Raw genomic sequence first — 19,522 nt, forward strand, 5'->3', positions numbered from 1 at the left:
AGTATTGATAGATAAAAAAATAATATTTTAAAGTGCAACTTGCTACATGTACATGAAATAAATGTACAATATATTACAATTTAAAAAAATATGCAGTCAATATATATGTATAGATACATGTATACCAACCAGCCTGTAGATGCTTATATGATGCACTGTCATTTATGTACGAAAAATATAATAAATACATTTCAAAATCATTTAGTTCTCATTATATCTGACGCTTAATTCTTTTTATTACATAAAATGTAGTTTCAATATATCAGTTGTGTTTGATATTAAATGATAAAATAAAGATGAAAGTATCTTAATAATTATAATATAAAATCAATGATGCAAATATTTGATCAGGTACAGATACCATGGTATTGATCAGTAGATGAGGTAATTGCTTTCCAACTTTATACTTGTTTGGCCTTTAAAATAGTTTTGATATGAGCGTCACTGATGAGTCTTATGCAGACGAAACGCGTGTCTGGTGTATCAAATTATGAGTCTAGTACCTGTGATAACACCACTGGGTCGATACCACTGCTGGTGTTCGTTCGTTATGAGGGTATAACCAACCAAATAGTCAGCACTTCGATGTTGACACGAATTTCAACTATATGGTCATTTAAAAAAATTATGTTTGCAAATACTCATCATAGTTATCAGGACTAAATTTTTTATATACGCCCGACGCGCGTTTCGTCTACAAAAGACTTATCAGTGACGCTCTAATCCAAAAAAGTTAAAAAGGCCAAATAAAGTACGAAGTTGAAGAGCATTGAGGACCAAAATTCCTAAACGGGTTGCCAAATCCAGCTACGGTAATCTAACCCTGAGGTAAAAAAAGCCTTAGTATTTCAAAAATTCTAAATTCCGTAAACAGTTTATGTATCTATATAACCATATCAATGATAATTCATGTCAGCACAAAAAGTGCTGACTACTGGGCTGGTGATACCCTCGGTGAAATGAATCTCAACAGCAGTGGCATCGACCCAGTGGTTGTAAATAAACTCATCATATATATCAGGACTTAATTTTGTATATACGAATTATCCAAAATACTAAGGATATTCTTATCCAGGGCATAGATTTAAATATTTTAATCTGAGCGTCACTGATGTGTCTTTATGTAGACGAAACGCGCGTATGGCGTATCAAATCAAAAGCCTAGTACTTTGTAACTATCTTAGCAACACTTAAACAAAAACATATTTAAAGTATGAAATAAAACAAATCTAAATAGTTCAATTAAATTATTTTAAACTGGGAGGTATCCGGTCGTTTTTTTACCGTTCACCTTTTACATTATAATAAAATTCATAAACATAAATGAATTACAATTAATATATATCTTTATTTTTATTCCTTATAAATATATTTTTTATTGGGGCCGGATCGACTTTAAATATGGGGCGGATCGACGTGGGGCCGGATCGACATGAAAGCGTTGTTTATATTTTTTTCTAAAAGTATAGAAATTGTTCAGAAAAAAAACATTCAATGTCAAGAGAGTTTATAAAACATTTCTTTCTTTAAGAATGACTGTATACGGAGCAGGAATTGCAACGAAACCAGATCCAGCTAGTTCTATTTCAGGATTGGTTCCTTCAGGTAAGGTTATCTTGAACTTCTGCATAATTGTTGCAAAAATCAGATGAAGTTCTGGTTTAGCAACAGATTCCCCTAAACATCCACGTCTGCCTGCTGAAAATGGTAACCAGCTGTCTTGTTTCTTACCAAGTTTTCCATTTTCGTCCAGGAAGCGTGTCGGATCAAATTTATTCACGTCTTTCCATTGGTTAGGATCATTGTGAAGTGCCCAGTGATTAATCACAACCGTTGTATCCTTTGGAACATCATACCCGCCTGGAAAAAAAACATTAAATAATAGTAATATGCGGAGCAGTTCAAAGAGGTGAAATTTTACTTTGAATACATTTCTATGCAAACGTCTCACTTTTATGTTGTCAGAACATCGTAACCACCTGTAAAAGACAACGTAATACAATTTCCGCGGAACACTTTGTCTTGCCTGCAATTGTCGCTATCACTGCCAAACTTACCAGTAAAATAAATGCGCGTAAACGTAGTCTTTTTGTACGGGCAAATATAGTTAAAATTTATGCAAATGTAAAAGTAATGCCAATCAAATTGGTAAAAGACTACCTCAACCATTGTAAAAGTCTGCTTCAATCATAATTTAAAAAAAGAGGAATGTTCAAATTGGTAAAAGACTGCCTACAACATTGTAAAAGTCTGATTAATTCAAATACTCACCAACTCGTGTGTCACAAAGTGTACTATGGGGAATACCTAATGGAACAGCTGTACCAAGTCTCATGACTTCATGTAATGTAGCTTCTGTATAGCTGAGATATTCTCTGTCTTTAACAGTAGGTAGTCTGTCTTTTCCTATTAAAAATTTGATAGCTTTTTATTTGGGTATACAAAGCAGACTACAAACTTTTTGTGTCAATAACTGTATTTTTCAGGGAGCTACATCAGAAACGGAATTAAAAAAAAGTCTTTCCATAAGTCAATATATTAAAAGAAATCATTGGAAGTTGATATCTTATAGTTCTTTTCTATATGTGTTACATTGTCGTTTTTTTTTTTTTTTGTACTTTAGTGTTTCTGTTGTTTTCCTCTTTTAGTTGATGTGTTTTACTCGGTTTAAGTTTGTTATCCGGTTTTTTTTTTCTCGATCGATGTATGACTTACGAAAAGTGGTATACTACTGTTGTCTTTTTCATTATGTCAGTAAATACAATTTCTTCGACTATATTCGTCATTTAAAAGGTTAATTTCATGCCTTTTGTGTGTTTGGTATATGATTTAGTTTCAATGTAAAAGATATGAAATTTTGTCAATATAATGGCATTTTGTGCGACTGACATACAAGTCAGAGGTTTTATCCCCATTTTCTACAAATCAAAACTTGTGTATGATTTAGGAATGTCACATTTGTTTTCTTTTCGATTATGGATTTTCCGTTTAAATTTTCCTTGGAGTTAGGTTTTTTGGATAAGGAAGCATTCATTAACAAGATGATGGGATGAGGCATGTTAAAATGTCAGAATATTTTATCATACTTTCAAAATAACCTGTTGGAAAATTTGATATATGATTTTACTACCAAAAGAAGTTTTATTTATACAAAAACATGCGTATAAAGTATGAATGAAAATGTTATTATGTGACAGAAGTAAAAATGTTCAGATATATCGAACACTTTAAATACAAATCTTGTTCATTCAAAGAATGACTGTAATATTTGTTCTGTCTATGGAGATATAAAATCAAAAATGTGGTGCACACTTTTAAATACCACTCTACGTTGCACAACATTTTTAAGGTTATTTAAAAAAGCCAGAATTTTATTTTACTGTCACTCCTTATAATATCATTCTCTATTCCTTTTAAAGTAGTAAATCGTACAAAAACGTTGATGAAGTCACGGTAATATGACAAAATTGTATATATTAGCTGATAGACAAGAACAATCCGCCAATCAAATGATGTGTTACATGCAAAATCAAATTATCAAAAAAACAAATTAAAGCTTTCAAAATTCTCATCAAATCTACTAGGTTTATAATTTTGTTCGCCAGACACATTTTTGGTTTACAAAAATATCAAAAGCGATGCCCAAATTAAAAAAATGGAAAGTCCAAATAGAGTACGAAGTTGAAGCTTGTTGAGGGTCAATTTTTGTTATTACTCGATTTATTTCACTGGACTAGGCGGAGTTTAACCGGTTCATTTATACTTTAGTTTTCTATGTTGTGTCATGTGTTCTATTGTTTGTCTGTGTGTCTTCTTTCAATTTTAGCCAGGCGTTGTCAGTTTATTTTCGATTGATGAGTTTGACTGTCCCTTCAATATCTTTCGTTCCTCTTTTATAATAAACAAGTCCATCTATAGAAAGGTGCTTTATGATAAACTCATAAATGAGGTGTCCGGTCATTCTTTTGTAAATTCCTTTGATGACACTGATAGGTGATTAGAAATCAATAATAATTATAACGGTAATTATCCTTATCACACATATTTTTAGACAGATTGTCCGTATGCAAATTAAAACGTAAGCTCCGCCCGATCAGTTGAAATAACATTGGTAATAACAGTTTATTTAAAGACATGGCAAGAAAACGACACAAGCAAACTTAAAAGTACTCACCAACAACTCTGTCTATTTCTTCCTGAACTTTACTCTGGATATCTGGTAACCCAGCCATGTAACGTACCGCAAAACGTAATGTTACTGTCGATGTTTCGATACCAGCTATAAAAATGTACATTTACAATAGATTATTTACAAATGATTAAAACAAAATTATGTAGACAAACAAGGTAAATTAATTGAGCATTTTGCGAGCTTATAGTAATTGTAGGTTGCACTTGTGTTAAAATAGACAATGCAATTTCACATTAAATCACCTTTAATGGCTGAAACTGTGCCATTTGATTTGTACTTTGAAGTTTCGTAAAAATATATATCTTGGAATGTAAAGTTCACATTCCCTTCTTTTTGTTAAAAATCAAAATATAGAACTGTGTGGCATTTCTTCAACATTCATATGCCTCCTATAACATGTTTAACCTCTAATAGTAACACCATATTTATAAAAGAAAAAAACGCATTCAAATTTCTATTTCTCTAAGATTATAACACAACTTTTATTCATTTCAACTCACCAGTAAAAATATCTTTTAAAGTTTGTCTAAGATGTGTGTCAGATAGCTTGGATAATATTTCCTCGTTCTCTTCTTGTTCTGCTTCTTTTCTTGCCAATATCAAGGAATCAGTAAAATCTCTGATATTGTCTGAAATCAGTAATGAGATCATTTCTTTTTAAGTTAAGTTTTAAAAAAAATACTCAAAACAACAAATGTGACAACCAGTGTTTACCAATCTATTGAAAGGAAAATTACATGTTTTTATCCATTAACAACATTCTCAACTCAATATGTTTTAGCTATTTTCTAGAACTATATTTAAAGTACACTCAGTATTATAAATAAAGATCAACAAGAAAATAATACAACAAGAATGTGTCCTAAGTACACGGATGCCCCACTCGCACTATCATTTTTCATGTACAATGGACCGTGAAATTGGGTAAAAAATGTAATTTGGCATTAAAATTAGAAAGATCATACCGTATAGGGAACATATATATTCAAGTTGTTTGGTCTTCAACTTCATCAAAAACTACCTTGACCAAAAACTTTAACCTGAAACTCCCACTTTCATTTTCTATGTTCAGTGGATTGTGAAATTGGGGTCCAAACTCAAATTTGGCTTTAAAATTAGAAAGATCATATCATAAACAACAAGTGTACTAAGTTTCAAGTTGATTGGACTTCAGCTTCATCAAAAACTACCTTGACCAAAAACTTTAACCTGAAACTGCCACTTTCATTTTCTATGTTCAGTGGCCCGTGAAATTGGGTAAAAAATGTAATTTGGCAATAAAATTAGAAAGATCATACCGTATAGGGAACATGTGTACTAAGTTTCAAGTTGTTTGGTCTTCAACTTCATAAAAAACTACCTTGACCAAAAACTTTAACCTGAAACTCCCACTTTCATTTTCTATGTTCAGTGGACTGTGCAATTGGGATCAAAACTCTAATTTGACTTTAAAATTAGAAAGATCATATCATAAGCAACACGTGTACTAAGTTTCAAGTTGATTGGACTTCAGCTTCATCACAAACTACCTTGACCAAAACTTTAACCTGAAGTTGGGCGAACGGACGCACAGACGAACGAACGAACGAACGGACGGACGGACGAACAAACGAACGAACGAACGAACGGAGGCACAGATCAGAAAACATTATGCCCCTCTACTCTCGTAGGTGGGGCATAAAAACAAAAACAGGTTAAACATATGAAGGATAAACAAAGATTTTAACCCAACATTAGTGTCCATACAAGAAATCAAACTCTACAACATCTTAATAAGTAGAATAAAAAAGGCACATACAATTTGAAAATAAAATTGATTAAGTAGTTTTTCATGTAGAAATTGTAGATAAAAGTGATGACACTGCATCAGAACCTGTGTTTTCCCTAAGTGTATGTGTTTTTCTGTGAAGTGTTTTTGTACATAAGTTTGTTATATGACTTTTGATTTGATTTTGGATTTTGCCACATGATTAAGGACTTAATGTCTGCTTTTAATTTCTTTGGAGTTTTGTATTTTTATTATTTTACTTTTTGTTCTTTCTTTGATCTTGGTGTTTCATTTTTCATTAGACCTTATTACTATGTACTTTTTAACATGTTGAAGGAGGTAGACATTAGTTCAGAGAGATAACTCTTTAAATCAGTTATGTGTTTGTAAAAGTCAAGTTTCGCCAATGAATTTTAAGCATTTACCTGAAACAGATTGGAAATAATCTATGTATCCAAGAAGCTTAGAACATATTTATGAAAATGGCTGACACAAACGTACTGATGATTTTAAGAGTTATTTCCCTTAACCTAGGTCTACCTCCTTAAGGTGTATTGATTTTTGTGAATTCCATTGGTGGTATACTGTTATAAAAGTAAAACACATCAATACGGTTATGTGCAAGGAACCAGTGTAAAAGAGGGACGAAAGATACCAAAGGGAAGTCTTGTTGGCTGACCACGCATATAGATTAGCAGCTGTGTCCAGTAAACACATCAATACAGTTATGTGAAAGGAACCAGTGTAAAAGAGGGGAGTCTTGATGGCTGACCACGCATATAGATTAGCAGCTGTGTCCATTAAACACATCAATACAGTTATGTGAAAGGAACCAGTGTAAAATTGGGGAGTCTAGTTGGCTGAGCACGCATATAGATTAGCAGCTGTGTCCAGTAAACACATCAATACGGTTATGTGAAAGGAACCAGTGTAAAAGTAGGGAGTCTAGTTGGCTGAGCACGCATATAGATTAGCAGCTGTGTCCAGTAAACACATCAATACAGTTATGTGAAAGGAACCAGTGTAAAAGTAGGGAGTCTTGTTGACTGAGCACGCATATAGATTAGCAGCTGTGTCCATTAAACACATCAATACAGTTATGTGAAAGGAACCAGTGTAAAAGAGGGGAGTCTTGTTGGCTGATCACGCATATAGATTAGCAGCTGTGTCCAGTAAACACATCAATACAGTTATGTGAAAGGAACCAGTGTAAAAGAGGGGAGTCTTGTTGGCTCACCACGAATATAGATTAGCAGCTGTGTCCAGTAAACACATCAATACAGTTATGTGAAAGGAACCAGTGTAAAAGTGGGGAGTCTAGTTGGCTGAGCACGCATATAGATTAGCAGCTGTGTCCAGTAAACACATCAATACAGTTATGTGATAGGAACCAGTGTAAAAGTGGGGAGTCTAGTTGGCTGAGCACGCATATAGATTAGCAGCTGTGTCCAGTAAACACATCAATACAGTTATGTGAAAGGAACCAGTGTAAAAGTGGGGAGTCTTGTTGGCTGAGCACGCATATAGATTAGCAGCTGTGTCCAGTAAACACATCAATACAGTTATGTGAAAGGAACCAGTGTAAAAGTGGGGAGTCTTGTTGGCTGAGCACGCATATAGATTAGCAGCTGTGTCCAGTAAACACATCAATACAGTTATGTGAAAGGAACCAGTGTAAAAGTAGGGAGTCTTGTTGGCTGACCACGCATATAGATTAGCAGCTGTGTCCAGTAAACACATCAATACAGTTATGTGAAAGGAACCAGTGTAAAAGTACGGAGTCTAGTTGGCTGAGCACGCATATATATTAGCAGATGTGTCCAGTAAACACATCAATACAGTCATGTGAAAGGAACCAGTGTAAAAGTAAGGGGGTCTAGTTGGCTGAGCACGCATATAGATTAGCAGCTGTGTCCAGTAAACACATCAATACGGTGATGTGAAAGGAACCAGTGTACAAGTAGGGAGTCTAGTTGGCTTACAACGCATATAGATTAGCAGCTGTGTCCATTAAACACATCAATACAGTTATGTGAAAGGAACCAGTGTAAAAGTGGGGAGTCTAGTTGGCTGAGCACGCATATAGATTAGCAGCTGTGTCCAGTAAACACATCAATACGGTGATGTGAAAGGAACCAGTGTACAAGTAGGGAGTCTAGTTGGCTTACAACGCATATAGATTAGCAGCTGTGTCCAGTAAACACATCAATACAGTTATGTGAAAGGAACCAGTGTAAAAGTGGGGAGTCTTGTTGGCTTAGCACGCATATAGATTAGCAGCTGTGTCCAGTAAACACATCAATACAGTTGTGTGAAAGGAACCAGTGTAAAAGTGGGGAGTCTAGTTGGCTGACCACGCATATAGATTAGCAGCTGTGTCCAGTAAACACATCAATACGGTTATGTGCAAGGAACCAGTGTAAAAGTAGGGAGTCTTGTTGGCTGAGCACGCATATAGATTAGCAGCTGTGTCCAGTAAACACATCAATACAGTTATGTGAAAGGAACCAGTGTAAAAGTAGGGAGTCTCGTTGGCTGACCACGCATATAGATTAGCAGCTGTGTCCAGTAAACACATCAATACGGTTTTGTGCAAGGAACCAGTGTAAAAGTAGGGAGTCTAGTTGGCTGAGCACGCATATAGATTAGCAGCTGTGTAGAGTAAACACATCAATACAGTTATGTGAAAGGAACCAGTGTAAAAGTACGGAGTCTTGTTGGCTGAGCACGCATATAGATTAGCAGCTGTGTCCAGTAAACACATCAATACAGTTAGGTGAAAGGAACCAGTGTAAAAGTGGGGGGTCTAGTTGGCTGAGCACGCATATAGATTAGCAGCTGTGTCCAGTAAACACATCAATACGGTTATGTGAAAGGAACCAGTGTAAAAATAGGGAGTCTCGTTGGCTGACCACACATATAGATTAGCAGCTGTGTCCAGTAAACACATGAATACAGTTATGTGCAGGAACCAGTGTAAAAGTAGGGAGTCTAGTTGGCTCAACACGCATATAGATTAGCAGCTGTGTCCAGTAAACACATCAATACGGTTATGTGAAAGGAACCAGAGTAAAAGTGGGGAGTCTAGTTGGCTGAGCACGCATATAGATTAGCAGCTGTGTCCAGTAAACACATCAATACGGTTATGTGCAAGGAACCAGTGTAAAAGTAGGGAGTCTAGTTGGCTGACCACGCATATAGATTAGCAGCTGTGTCCAGTAAACACATCAATACAGTTTTGTGCAAGGAACCAGTGTAAAAGTAACGAGTCTAGTTGGCTCAGCACGCATATAGATTAGCAGCTGTGTCCAGTAAACACATCAATACAGTTGTGTGAAAGGAACCAGTGTAAAAGTAGGGAGTCTAGTTGGCTGAGCACGCATATAGATTAGCAGCTGTGTCCAGTAAACACATCAACTCAGTTGTGTGAAAGGAACCATTGTAAAAGTGGGGAGTCTTGTTGGCTGACCACGCATATAGATTAGCAGCTGTGTCCAGTAAACACATCAATACAGTTGTGTGAAAGGAACCAATGTAAAAGTAGGGAGTCTAGTTGGCTGAGCACGCATATAGATTAGCAGCTGTGTCCAGTAAACACATCAATACAGTTGTGTGAAAGGAACCAGTGTAAAAATAGGGAGTCTAGTTGGCTGAGCACGCATATAGATTAGCAGCTGTGTCCAGTAAACACATCAATACAGTTGTGTGAAAGGAACCAGTGTAAAAGTAGGGAGTCTAGTTGGCTGAGCACGCATATAGATTAGCAGCTGTGTCCAGTAAACACATCAATACAGTTATGTGAAAGGAACCAGTGTAAAAGTGGGGAGTCTAGATGGCTGACCACGCATATAGATAAGCAGCTGTGTCCAGTAAACACATCAATACGGTTATGTGAAAGGAACCAGTGTAAAAGTAGGGAGTCTAGTTGGCTGAGCACGCATATAGATTAGCAGCTGTGTCCAGTAAACACATCAATACAGTTGTGTGAAAGGAACCAGTGTAAAAGTAAGGGGGTCTAGTTGGCTGAGCGCGCATATAGATTAGCAGCTGTGTCCAGAAAACACATCAATACGGTTATGTGAAAGGAACCAGTGTAAAAGTAGGGAGTCTATTTGGCTGAGCACGCATATAGATAAGCAGCTGTGTCCAGTAAACACATCAATACGGTTATGTGAAAGGAACCAGTGTAAAAGTAGGGAGTCTAGTTGGCTGACCACGCATATAGATTAGCAGCTGTGTCCAGTAAACACATCAATACGGTTATGTGAAAGAAACCAGTGTAAAAGTGGGGAGTCTAGTTGGCTTACCACGCATATAGATTAGCAGCTGTGTCCAGTAAACACATCAATACGGTTATTTGTAAGGAACCAGAGTAAAAGTAGGGAGTCCAGTTGGCTTACCACGCATACAGATTAGCAGCTGTGTCCAGTAAACACATCAATACGGTTATGTGAAAGGAACCAGTGTACAAGTAGGGAGTCTAGTTGGCTGAGCACGCATATAGATTAGCAGCTGTGTCCAGTAAACACATCAATACGGTTATGTGAAAAGAACCAGTGTAAAAGTGGGGAGTCTAGTTGGCTTACCACGCATATAGATTAGCAGCTGTGTCCAGTAAACACATCAATACGGTTATGTGAAAAGAACCAGTGTAAAAGTAGGGAGTCTAGTTGGCTTACCACGCATATAGATTAGCAGCTGTGTCCAGTAAACACATCAATACGGTTATGTGCAAGGAACCAGTGTAAAAGTAGGGAGTCTAGTTGGCTGAGCACGCATATAGATTAGCAGCTGTGTAGAGTAAACACATCAATACAGTTATGTGAAAGGAACCAGTGTAAAAGTACGGAGTCTAGTTGGCTGAGCACGCATATAGATTAGCAGCTGTGTCCAGTAAACACATCAATACGGTTATGTGAAAGGAACCAGTGTAAAAGTAGGTAGTCTAGTTGGCTGAGCACGCATATAGATTAGCAGCTGTGTCCAGTAAACACATCAATACGGTTATGTGAAAGGAACCAGTGTAAAAGTGGGGAGTCTAGTTGGCTGAGCACGCATATAGATTAGCAGCTGTGTCCAGTAAACACATCAATACAGTTATGTGAAAGGAACCAGTGTAAAAGTGGGGAGTCTAGTTGGCTGACCACGCATATAGATTAGCAGCTGTGTCCAGTAAACACATCAATACGGTTATGTGAAAGGAACCAGTGTAAAAGTAGGGAGTCTTGTTGGCTGAGCACGCATAAAGATTAGCAGCTGTGTCCAGTAAACACATCAATACGGTTATGTGAAAGGAACCAGTGTAAAAGTAGGGAGTCTAGTTGGCTGACCACGCATATAGATTAGCAGCTGTGTCCAGTAAACACATCAATACGGTTATGTGAAAGGAACCAGTGTAAAAGTAGGGAGTCTAGTTGGCTGACCACGCATATAGATTTGCAGCTGTGTCCAGTCAGAATTAGAAAATAAACGTAATGTCTCATGTTAGTTGAGTGCCTGTCTCTCTTGAAGTAAAATATCGTAACTCATCCTTCAACCCTTTGGTGGGTCCATAGATTGCATGTTGCAATACTTTACAATAACAATAATCATCTGGTTTGTCCTTTAAAACCCCGGATATGAGACAAAAGAATCACGTGGAGAAAATTTGAGGACAAGCTGTCAACAGATGTCGCTCAGTTCAAATCTTCAGCCCTTAAATCCAGTCGTCGCATCTAGCGGAACAAACACTAATTATCTATTGTTATTTTAATTTGCTATTACTCTCAACATAAATGAAATTATTGCCACTGAGCAAAAATCAGTAAATCAAAAAATAAAACAAATGCTAATATGTATATAATACAAGTGAGAGGTTAAGCTAGCTATAAAACCAGGTTTTAGTCAACCATTTTCTACATACAAAATTGGTTGTACTAAGTCAGGAATAAGACAGTTGGTATCCATTAATTTGGTGGAGTTAAGCTTTTCATTTTTGCCATTCAATTAAGGACTGTTCATTTTGAATTTTCCTCTTCGTTCGATATTTTTGTGATGACACAAGTTTCTACAATAAAGTGCACAGGTAAAGATTTAAAATTAACTTTTTAATAATGTGAAATTGAGTTCAAGTGATTTCATCGTCAAGACTGAATTTGTGAAAATATAATATAGTAATTCTTTATTGCCCTCTTAATTGGTATCGTTTTCTCCCTTTATAGCTAAGTTATATATCATCAAAATCACAGTTGCAAGTATTAATTGTTGTATAAACACATCAAACCTGTTGACATACCTAAATCAAACGTTTCTTCATGTTCTTCGAATTTTCTTTTGATGATAGAGATGAGCTCATTATTCATGTTGTTGATTGTTCTGTACTTATTAGTTGTCCATATTTTAAACATGATAGGGAACATATCTTCAACAAAACCATTTCCTGTCATTTCATTCATTTTCTTGCTAAGTTTCATAAACTTCATAAAATCTGGATCATCTACTTCAACACTGAAAAAAGTCAATAGATAAATAACAATTACAGCCTTAGCTAGATGAAATTGGGATAGATGTTGTTTTAGACTTTCATTTATATTTTAGAAAAAAAAATCCGCTTCCTGCATACCAACAAAAAAACTCTGAATCATTTAATTCAACACTGAAAAACGTTGATAAGGTAAACATAAGGTTAACAACGTTTACAAGTATATGAATTCGGATAAATATTTCTTTTTAAACTTCATTTATACGTGTAACAATAATTAGCTACCAACATACCAACAAAGTAACTATTCATTATCACTGAACTAGTGCACATTTTTATATATGGGCCATCTGAAGCATGACTCAGATTTTCTCGCTGTATAGAAGACCCCTTTGTCGACTTCGGTTGTTTTCCGCTCTTTGGTCGGGTTGTTGTCTCTTTGCCACTTGCAGCATCTCCATTTTCATTTCAAGGGATATAATGTGCTCGAATCGTATGCTTTTCAATCTTTCCTAATTTACAAAATCAATGCTAAATCTAACAAATTGAACTTTGAGTTTTTAATGGTCTTCAAATTCGTACTTTATATTTTGAACCTTTTTAATTCGAGCGTCACTGAGTCTGATGAGTCTTGCGTACAAAATTGTACGCCCGGTATCTATGATGACTTATCAAAAAAAAATTGCCACAGGCTTGTTTATCATTCAATTGAAACTGAGTATCACGAGTTGCAATTCTCAATTTTTATGAAAACTATAAACCTCTGCAAAAAAGGTAATCTATTGAATTCAAATGTTTTACAGTCTGGAGCTTTTTTTTATTGAACTGCGCACGTTGGCATTCTAAAATGACAAAATAAACATGTTCTTAGTACTGTATATAAATTTACTGGTTACCTTTTGCCGAAACACACACCATTAAGAATATTGAACACCATTAAATCTATGTAATTTTCTGGGTTAAATGCTCCATTTTCTTTTGCCATTAAAGGTAAACATAATTTCATTGAAGCATGTAAAATTTCCTCTAAACGGTTTCCTGCCATATACTGCCTACAAAATAATAAGTGTTTATTTTTCTTATTATAACTGTTGTCTACTTTGTGCAATAACCGGAATCAATTATTGTAATGTGTTGTCTGTCTTAAACGCTGCCATTATCTTGATAACCATCAAAGAGATCAGGTGCATAACGGAAACCAATCTAAATGAGAGAGAACGACAAAAATCGACACTACTAGTATACAACTTTTTAGGCCATAATCACTAATTGGTTGATAGAAAGGTTATATTCATATAGCAACCCAATAGCAATATGCGTCCGATGTTTTAGATATTCAGATATAATTTGGGGGGTTTCCATGCATAATCTTTACAAAATCTGGCAATGTGAAAAAAGCACAGTGACCCATACTTTTTGATAATTGTTTAAAAAAAGAAGCATGACATAAACTTCATTTTGACAAATTTTCAAAATAACCTATGGATTTAAATTAAGAAGCCCCCCCCCCCCCTTTCACCACCTACCTTAACTTTCTAAATGCAGATATGAAGATCAAATGGAATTACCAGTAACAATACTACCAGATTGGAATGATATTCTTAGTGCCTGAACACTGAAGGCTGAGGATTGCTTTAATTTTGCAGAAGAAAGTAATGTTAAACATTGCAGTGTAAAGAAATATGTGAATTGTCAAATGAAGATAACTCAAATCAAGAAGATTACTTTAACAATGAAACATTGATATTTTAGAACGGATATTAGATTTCTGCACCTTGAACAAGTTATGTAATTTACTTGACAATATAACATTATTTTGTTACTTGAATATCTGACCAAATATTCCGATTTTAAATGTTCTGGAAATGTTCATGGATAGGATGTTGAGAATGTTATGATTAGTGCACTATATTTAGCGTATCTCAAAAGTAGTGATAAACCTCGGAAGAATAGTTATCAAGTCAGTACCATAGGATTTTGATTGCATTTAATACAAAAAAAACTATTTACAAGATTCAAATAATCAAATTCCTACCTTAATGCCTTTACAGCAATTTTTCTGTGCAGTTTCCATGTTGGTGTATATTTAGCAAAAACTATATCTTTACTTCCCTCCGTTAACATGTTATCTGAAAGCGAAATTTCTCACAGATAAAAGATATAATACTTTTACCATGATTTAAACTGATATACATTTAAAACGAGTACATGAACTGCACTTTTTTTTAATTGGCATTAGGTTTTATCATGTACGAAAATTATTTGCACAAATTTTATAAGAACCTATAATCAATGAAATTTTCAAAATAAATAGAATAAATGTCTCATGTTTCTACCTCTATTATCTCTTAAAGCAGCACACGAAGGTATGTTTCTATTACAGATTTGAATTGCTACATATGTCAAATGCAAATGTTCGTAAAATATTTATCATGATATCACAACTGTATCGCAGTATGCCCTTATCGTCCGGCTGATTGCTGAAAAAAATTGTGGGTTTGATGATAAAAGCACAAAATTTGGCATGGTAGTAGTTATTGGTATTTCAAAACATATAAGCTATAAACCCACCTTGCATTTTCAATATGGCGGCTTTTTCCAAAATGGTGGCCATAAAATACCAAAATCTGCATATATAACTTATATAAGGTCCGATTCTGGGGCAAAATTATGTATGACAGTATCTGGTCTATGTATCTATGTATGACAATATCTAGTCTACACATACCTGAATGATAGAATGGTCTGTCAGCAAAATCAGCTTTGCTTTTGACCAATGCTTCTGTGACGCTTTTGATATCGCTTAAAACAACCATATGATCAGATCCTGTAAAAATAGATTTCTGTACATAGTTGTCATTTTTTTCTTACCCAATAGAAAAATAAGGGTGTTATATGTGATAATATTTAACAGGAATAAACATTTGAGTTATCATTAAAGACGTCCTGCACAATTCTACGATGTATCCTTTGTATCTTTTGTTTTTTATTTGGGAATATATTTCCAACTTGATTCAAGTTTTTTGTATGTTTATCTGATATTTTGTGTTTGTAGTGTTATGTTCGCCTACTTTTTCAATATAAATTTTTTCATTTTGGAAATTAGAAAATATATTTTTTTTTGCAAAATTTGATGAATCCTTTTATCTTAAATTGGCATATTCTTTTCTTTTCCTATTTAGAGACATTGAAAACACATTGGTGGCCTTGTGTTGTTTTCTGCTCTATGATCGGGTTGTTTTCTCTTTGACAAATTCTCCATTTCCATTTACCATTTTACAATTTGTCATTATTCTTCATTACTCTGATGTTCTAAATCCTATCAGATTTTCAAACTATACTGATTCGAAACATCGATCTTTATCATGTTTGTGTTATTCAATTCTTAAAGAAAACCTGAAATAAAGTATACAGGGATACATATATATAAACATTTCAAATTATATCTATAAACACAGTGTCACCATTTTCTCCTTAACTGACACTATTTTAACCTAGGTATTTCAAGCTCTTAGTTTTCCTACAGCAAATTGCATTGAGTGTGTAGTTAAAAAGGTGATATCATTGGATAGCTTCCTTGCTAGCTAAACCGTGGAGTCATTATTAGGTTATTTATAATATTCTCTTATAAGAGTATGGACTAGTCCAACAGATAACCAATCTGTCGGTTGTCTGTAGGACAAGACTCCTCAGAAAGAAGGGTAGTATACCTAACCTAATAATGACTTCACGATTCATTTGCAAGCCAGCTTACCAAAGATATAACCTTTACCTACACACTCGATGCATTTTGCTGTTATATCTCTCAAACTGTGTTTTACTAACCTGCACTAACAGTAAACACTGGTCCATACTTTTTCGCATATTTTACAAATATTTCATGTAGAAATTTGGCTTGGATAACTAGAATTGAAGAAAACTACACATTAATCTTTTATTTGTACAAACAAGTATACCAAAATATTTAATACCTAGACAAAACGATCAAATACTTGGGTATAATACACAAATACTTAGGCAGAAAACACAAATACTTATACAGAAAATAAATTCAATCTAATCACAAAAGTTATGGAAAGGGAACAAAATAAGAACCGTGTTCTTCTGATATGCTGCAAACCGGTTGACAAGCAGGTAAAACGTTAACTTTAATCTGAGTAGAAATATAGGCTGATTATAATAGCATTTCTTTACAAATGAGAAAATAGTTTTTAGGTTATGATCTATGAATTTCAATCGGTCTCAGGTAAGAGGAAACCTATAATTTTAAGGCTTAAAGACAGCAAGTCACTCAACATAGCTGTTTATTATATTTAGCAAACATATTACATTCATATCTTCAATCAGAGGCCATCAAGATGATATTACATTCATAACTTCCAATCAGAGGCCAGCAAGATGATATTACCTTCATATCTGCCAATCAGAGGCCAAATAAATCGTATTACCTTCATAACTTCCAATCAGAGGCCATAAAAATGATATTACCTTCGTAACTTCCAATCAGAGGCCATAAAAATGTTATTACCTTCATAACTTCCAATCAGAGGCCAGCAAATTGGTCCTGGAGGCAGATTATATTTCCATCTTTGTCTGAGTTTGTATACAACAAGTACAACTACTAAACCAATTAGAACTGCCTGGATATTCATCGTTGATATAACTGAACTCAACATTCTGTCATTACAGGTATATGAAAATACAATTAAAGGTATAAAAAGTTTAAAAATTTAAGGCTAATTGTACGATTCTTACTTATAAGCAACTACATGTTTTTTTGAGAATTTTGATTGTAGTTCTGAGCAGGGTAAAAATTTAACCTGTTCTTTATTTGAAACAAAAATACATTCTGCAAAATTAAAATAAATTGCCAATTTAACAAAGAATAATAGGGAAAAACTCCTGAATTACAAGTATGCGTTAAATCTGTCTACCATGTGATATTGAAACTTTCATTATCAGTTGACGGTCGTAAACCTGTCTAGCATATATATGTTTATCTGGTCCAAAGAGGTAGATATATGCATGTACTAGTTCCTATGTCAATTATAGGCAACCATTTATTAATTAACCTAATATCTAAAATACATCCTTGTTCTAGGTAATACATATAATAGTTATTAAAAAATAATTTCCATTTACCTTTTCTTGTTCGCAGCTCGATAATATATATTTTAACTTTAGGAAAGAATCCCAGCTGTAGATCGATAATACACCCAAGCGTTCCGGCAAAAGCACAATATGTTTGTAGATATTATTTGTTCATACGTTTAATTTTATAATAAACTCATCAAATCTTCCGTTATTTATATACAATTGTGTCAGTCCATTGTGCAGTGTTCAGTACATGTGTAGGCTGTGTAAATATTTGTCATTAAGTGCAACTGTATGTATATGACTAGAACTGGACTAACCGGGGTTACGAATTAGAACGGTTTAACTGATCTTATTTATAACATGTACGATACGAGATTTTTTTTTAAATATTCATTCACTGTTTGAGTACATACATACTAAAAATATCTCGTCTCATATCAGTGCTTTTAACATGTTTAATGTCCTTTTTAATCATATTCATTATACTTATGTATCTGTGTGCAATCTGACGAAAGCTCTTTATGCCTTTAATGAATCTTTAATTGGAAATAAAATATTTTTATTTTTCATTGTTTTTATTCATGCAATTTTTAAACGAAGTAGACGAGTTGGTTTCAAATCGTACAAAATAATAATAAAGTGGAGAATTTTCTTTATTGAGAATTTTCAATGCCGCATCTAGTACTGTAAGGAAGGAATCGATCATTTATCAATCTCAGGTCCTTAAGGCTCGCGGGTATAAGATTTTCAGAAAAAAAAATAAACATTTATTAAATGAACAAATTCTGCAAAATTAAAATAAATTGCCAATTTAACAAAGACTAAAAGGGAAAAACTGCTGAAGGTAAGTATGAATTAAATCTGTCTTCCATGTGATATATGGTAACTATCTTTATCAGTTGACGTTGCGGTCGTAAACCTGTCTAGCACACAACGTTTATCTGGTCCAAAAAAGTGAGTATGCCATTTTACCTTTAAAGAGGTAGATATGCATGTAATATTTGCCACTGGGATTAATCATGTTAATTATAGGCAACCATTTATAAATTAACCTTATATTTAAAATACATCCTTGTTCTAGGTAATACATATAATAGTTATTAAAAAATAATTTCCATTTACCTTTTCTGGCTCGCAGCTCGATAATATATTTTTAACTTCAGGAAGGAATCCTTGCTGTAGATCGATAATACACCCAAGCGTTCCGGCAAACACACAGTCTGTATGTAGATATTATTTGTTTATACGTTTAATTTTATAATAAACTAATCAAATCTTCCGTTATTTAATATATATAATTTGCAGTACATTGTGCAGTATACAATAAATGTGTAGTCTGTGTAAATATTTGTCATCAACTGTATGCATATGACTAGAACTGGACTAACCGGGGTTACGAATTAGAACGGTTTAACTGATCTTATTCATAACAGGTACGAGATTTTATTTTAAATATACACACACTGTTTGAGTACATACATACTACAAATATCTCGTCTCGTACCAGTGCTTTTAACATGTATAATGTCCTTTTTAATCATATTCATATTTATGTATAATCTTATGTATTTGTGTGCAATCTGACGAAAGCTCTTTTATATGCCTTTAATGAATCTTTAATTGGAAATAACATATTTTTATTTTTAGTCATGCAATTTTTAGACGAAGTGTAAATAAGACGAGTTGGTTTCAAAACGTACAAAATAATAATAAAGTGAAGAATTTTCCTTATTGAGAATTGTTAATGCCGCATCTAGTACTGTATCTGTGTATTGAAGAAACCGATCATTTATCAATCTCAGGTCCTTAATCGACTATATGAGACATATTCTTGTCAGTTTCTCAATATAATAATGCTGGTTTCGGTAAAGTTTCTATTGTCTAAAATGTAATTTTCCGCGCGGGGTTGTAGAATTTGCAACTAACGGGGTTGATGCGTTTTCTTAAGAAATGCAATTTGCCGGTTAGTCGGTCTTAACTTTTTATATCGGGGAAACAATTAGTT

At 34.2% G+C, this 19,522-nt stretch overlaps 2 protein-coding genes across 6 annotated transcripts in view; one reads left to right on the plus strand and one right to left on the minus strand.

Annotated features, from left to right (window-relative positions):
* LOC143049739 (steroid 17-alpha-hydroxylase/17,20 lyase-like) overlaps positions 1-19,522 on the plus strand; it is a 109,606-nt gene that overhangs the window by 36,128 nt on the left and 53,956 nt on the right. The gene's annotated exons all lie outside the window — the stretch shown is intronic.
* Positions 1,329-18,776, minus strand: LOC143049737 (steroid 17-alpha-hydroxylase/17,20 lyase-like). 2 transcript variants are annotated; one of them, XM_076223430.1, is made up of 11 exons: positions 18,640-18,776; positions 16,949-17,097; positions 16,246-16,323; positions 15,149-15,247; positions 14,456-14,549; positions 13,317-13,472; positions 12,235-12,446; positions 4,693-4,821; positions 4,175-4,279; positions 2,272-2,406; positions 1,329-1,860 (listed from the first exon to the last, which is right to left on the minus strand). In XM_076223430.1, exons 2-11 carry the CDS (start codon positions 17,094-17,096, stop codon positions 1,508-1,510), a joined length of 1,509 nt encoding a protein of 502 aa, XP_076079545.1. In that variant the 5' UTR covers position 17,097; positions 18,640-18,776; the 3' UTR covers positions 1,329-1,507. The 2 variants fall into 2 exon arrangements, with proteins under 2 accessions (XP_076079545.1, XP_076079544.1); XM_076223429.1 differs by lacking the exon at positions 18,640-18,776 and adding an exon at positions 17,563-17,703.

Source organism: Mytilus galloprovincialis, chromosome 10 (assembly GCF_965363235.1).
Source record: "Mytilus galloprovincialis chromosome 10, xbMytGall1.hap1.1, whole genome shotgun sequence".
Lineage (NCBI taxonomy): Eukaryota > Metazoa > Mollusca > Bivalvia > Mytilida > Mytilidae > Mytilus > Mytilus galloprovincialis.

Excerpts from the sequence above, each read along its gene's own strand:
- LOC143049737 (XM_076223430.1), bottom strand. The coding sequence starts at position 17,096 with ATGTTGAGTTCAGTTATATCAACGATGAATATCCAGGCAGTTCTAATT. Across the intron at positions 4,280-4,692 it reads TTTAAAAGATATTTTTACTG|CTGGTATCGAAACATCGACA; the intron begins GTGAGTTGAAAT and ends ACATTTTTATAG. Across the intron at positions 2,407-4,174 it reads AGAAATAGACAGAGTTGTTG|GAAAAGACAGACTACCTACT; the intron begins GTGAGTACTTTT and ends AATTTTTAATAG.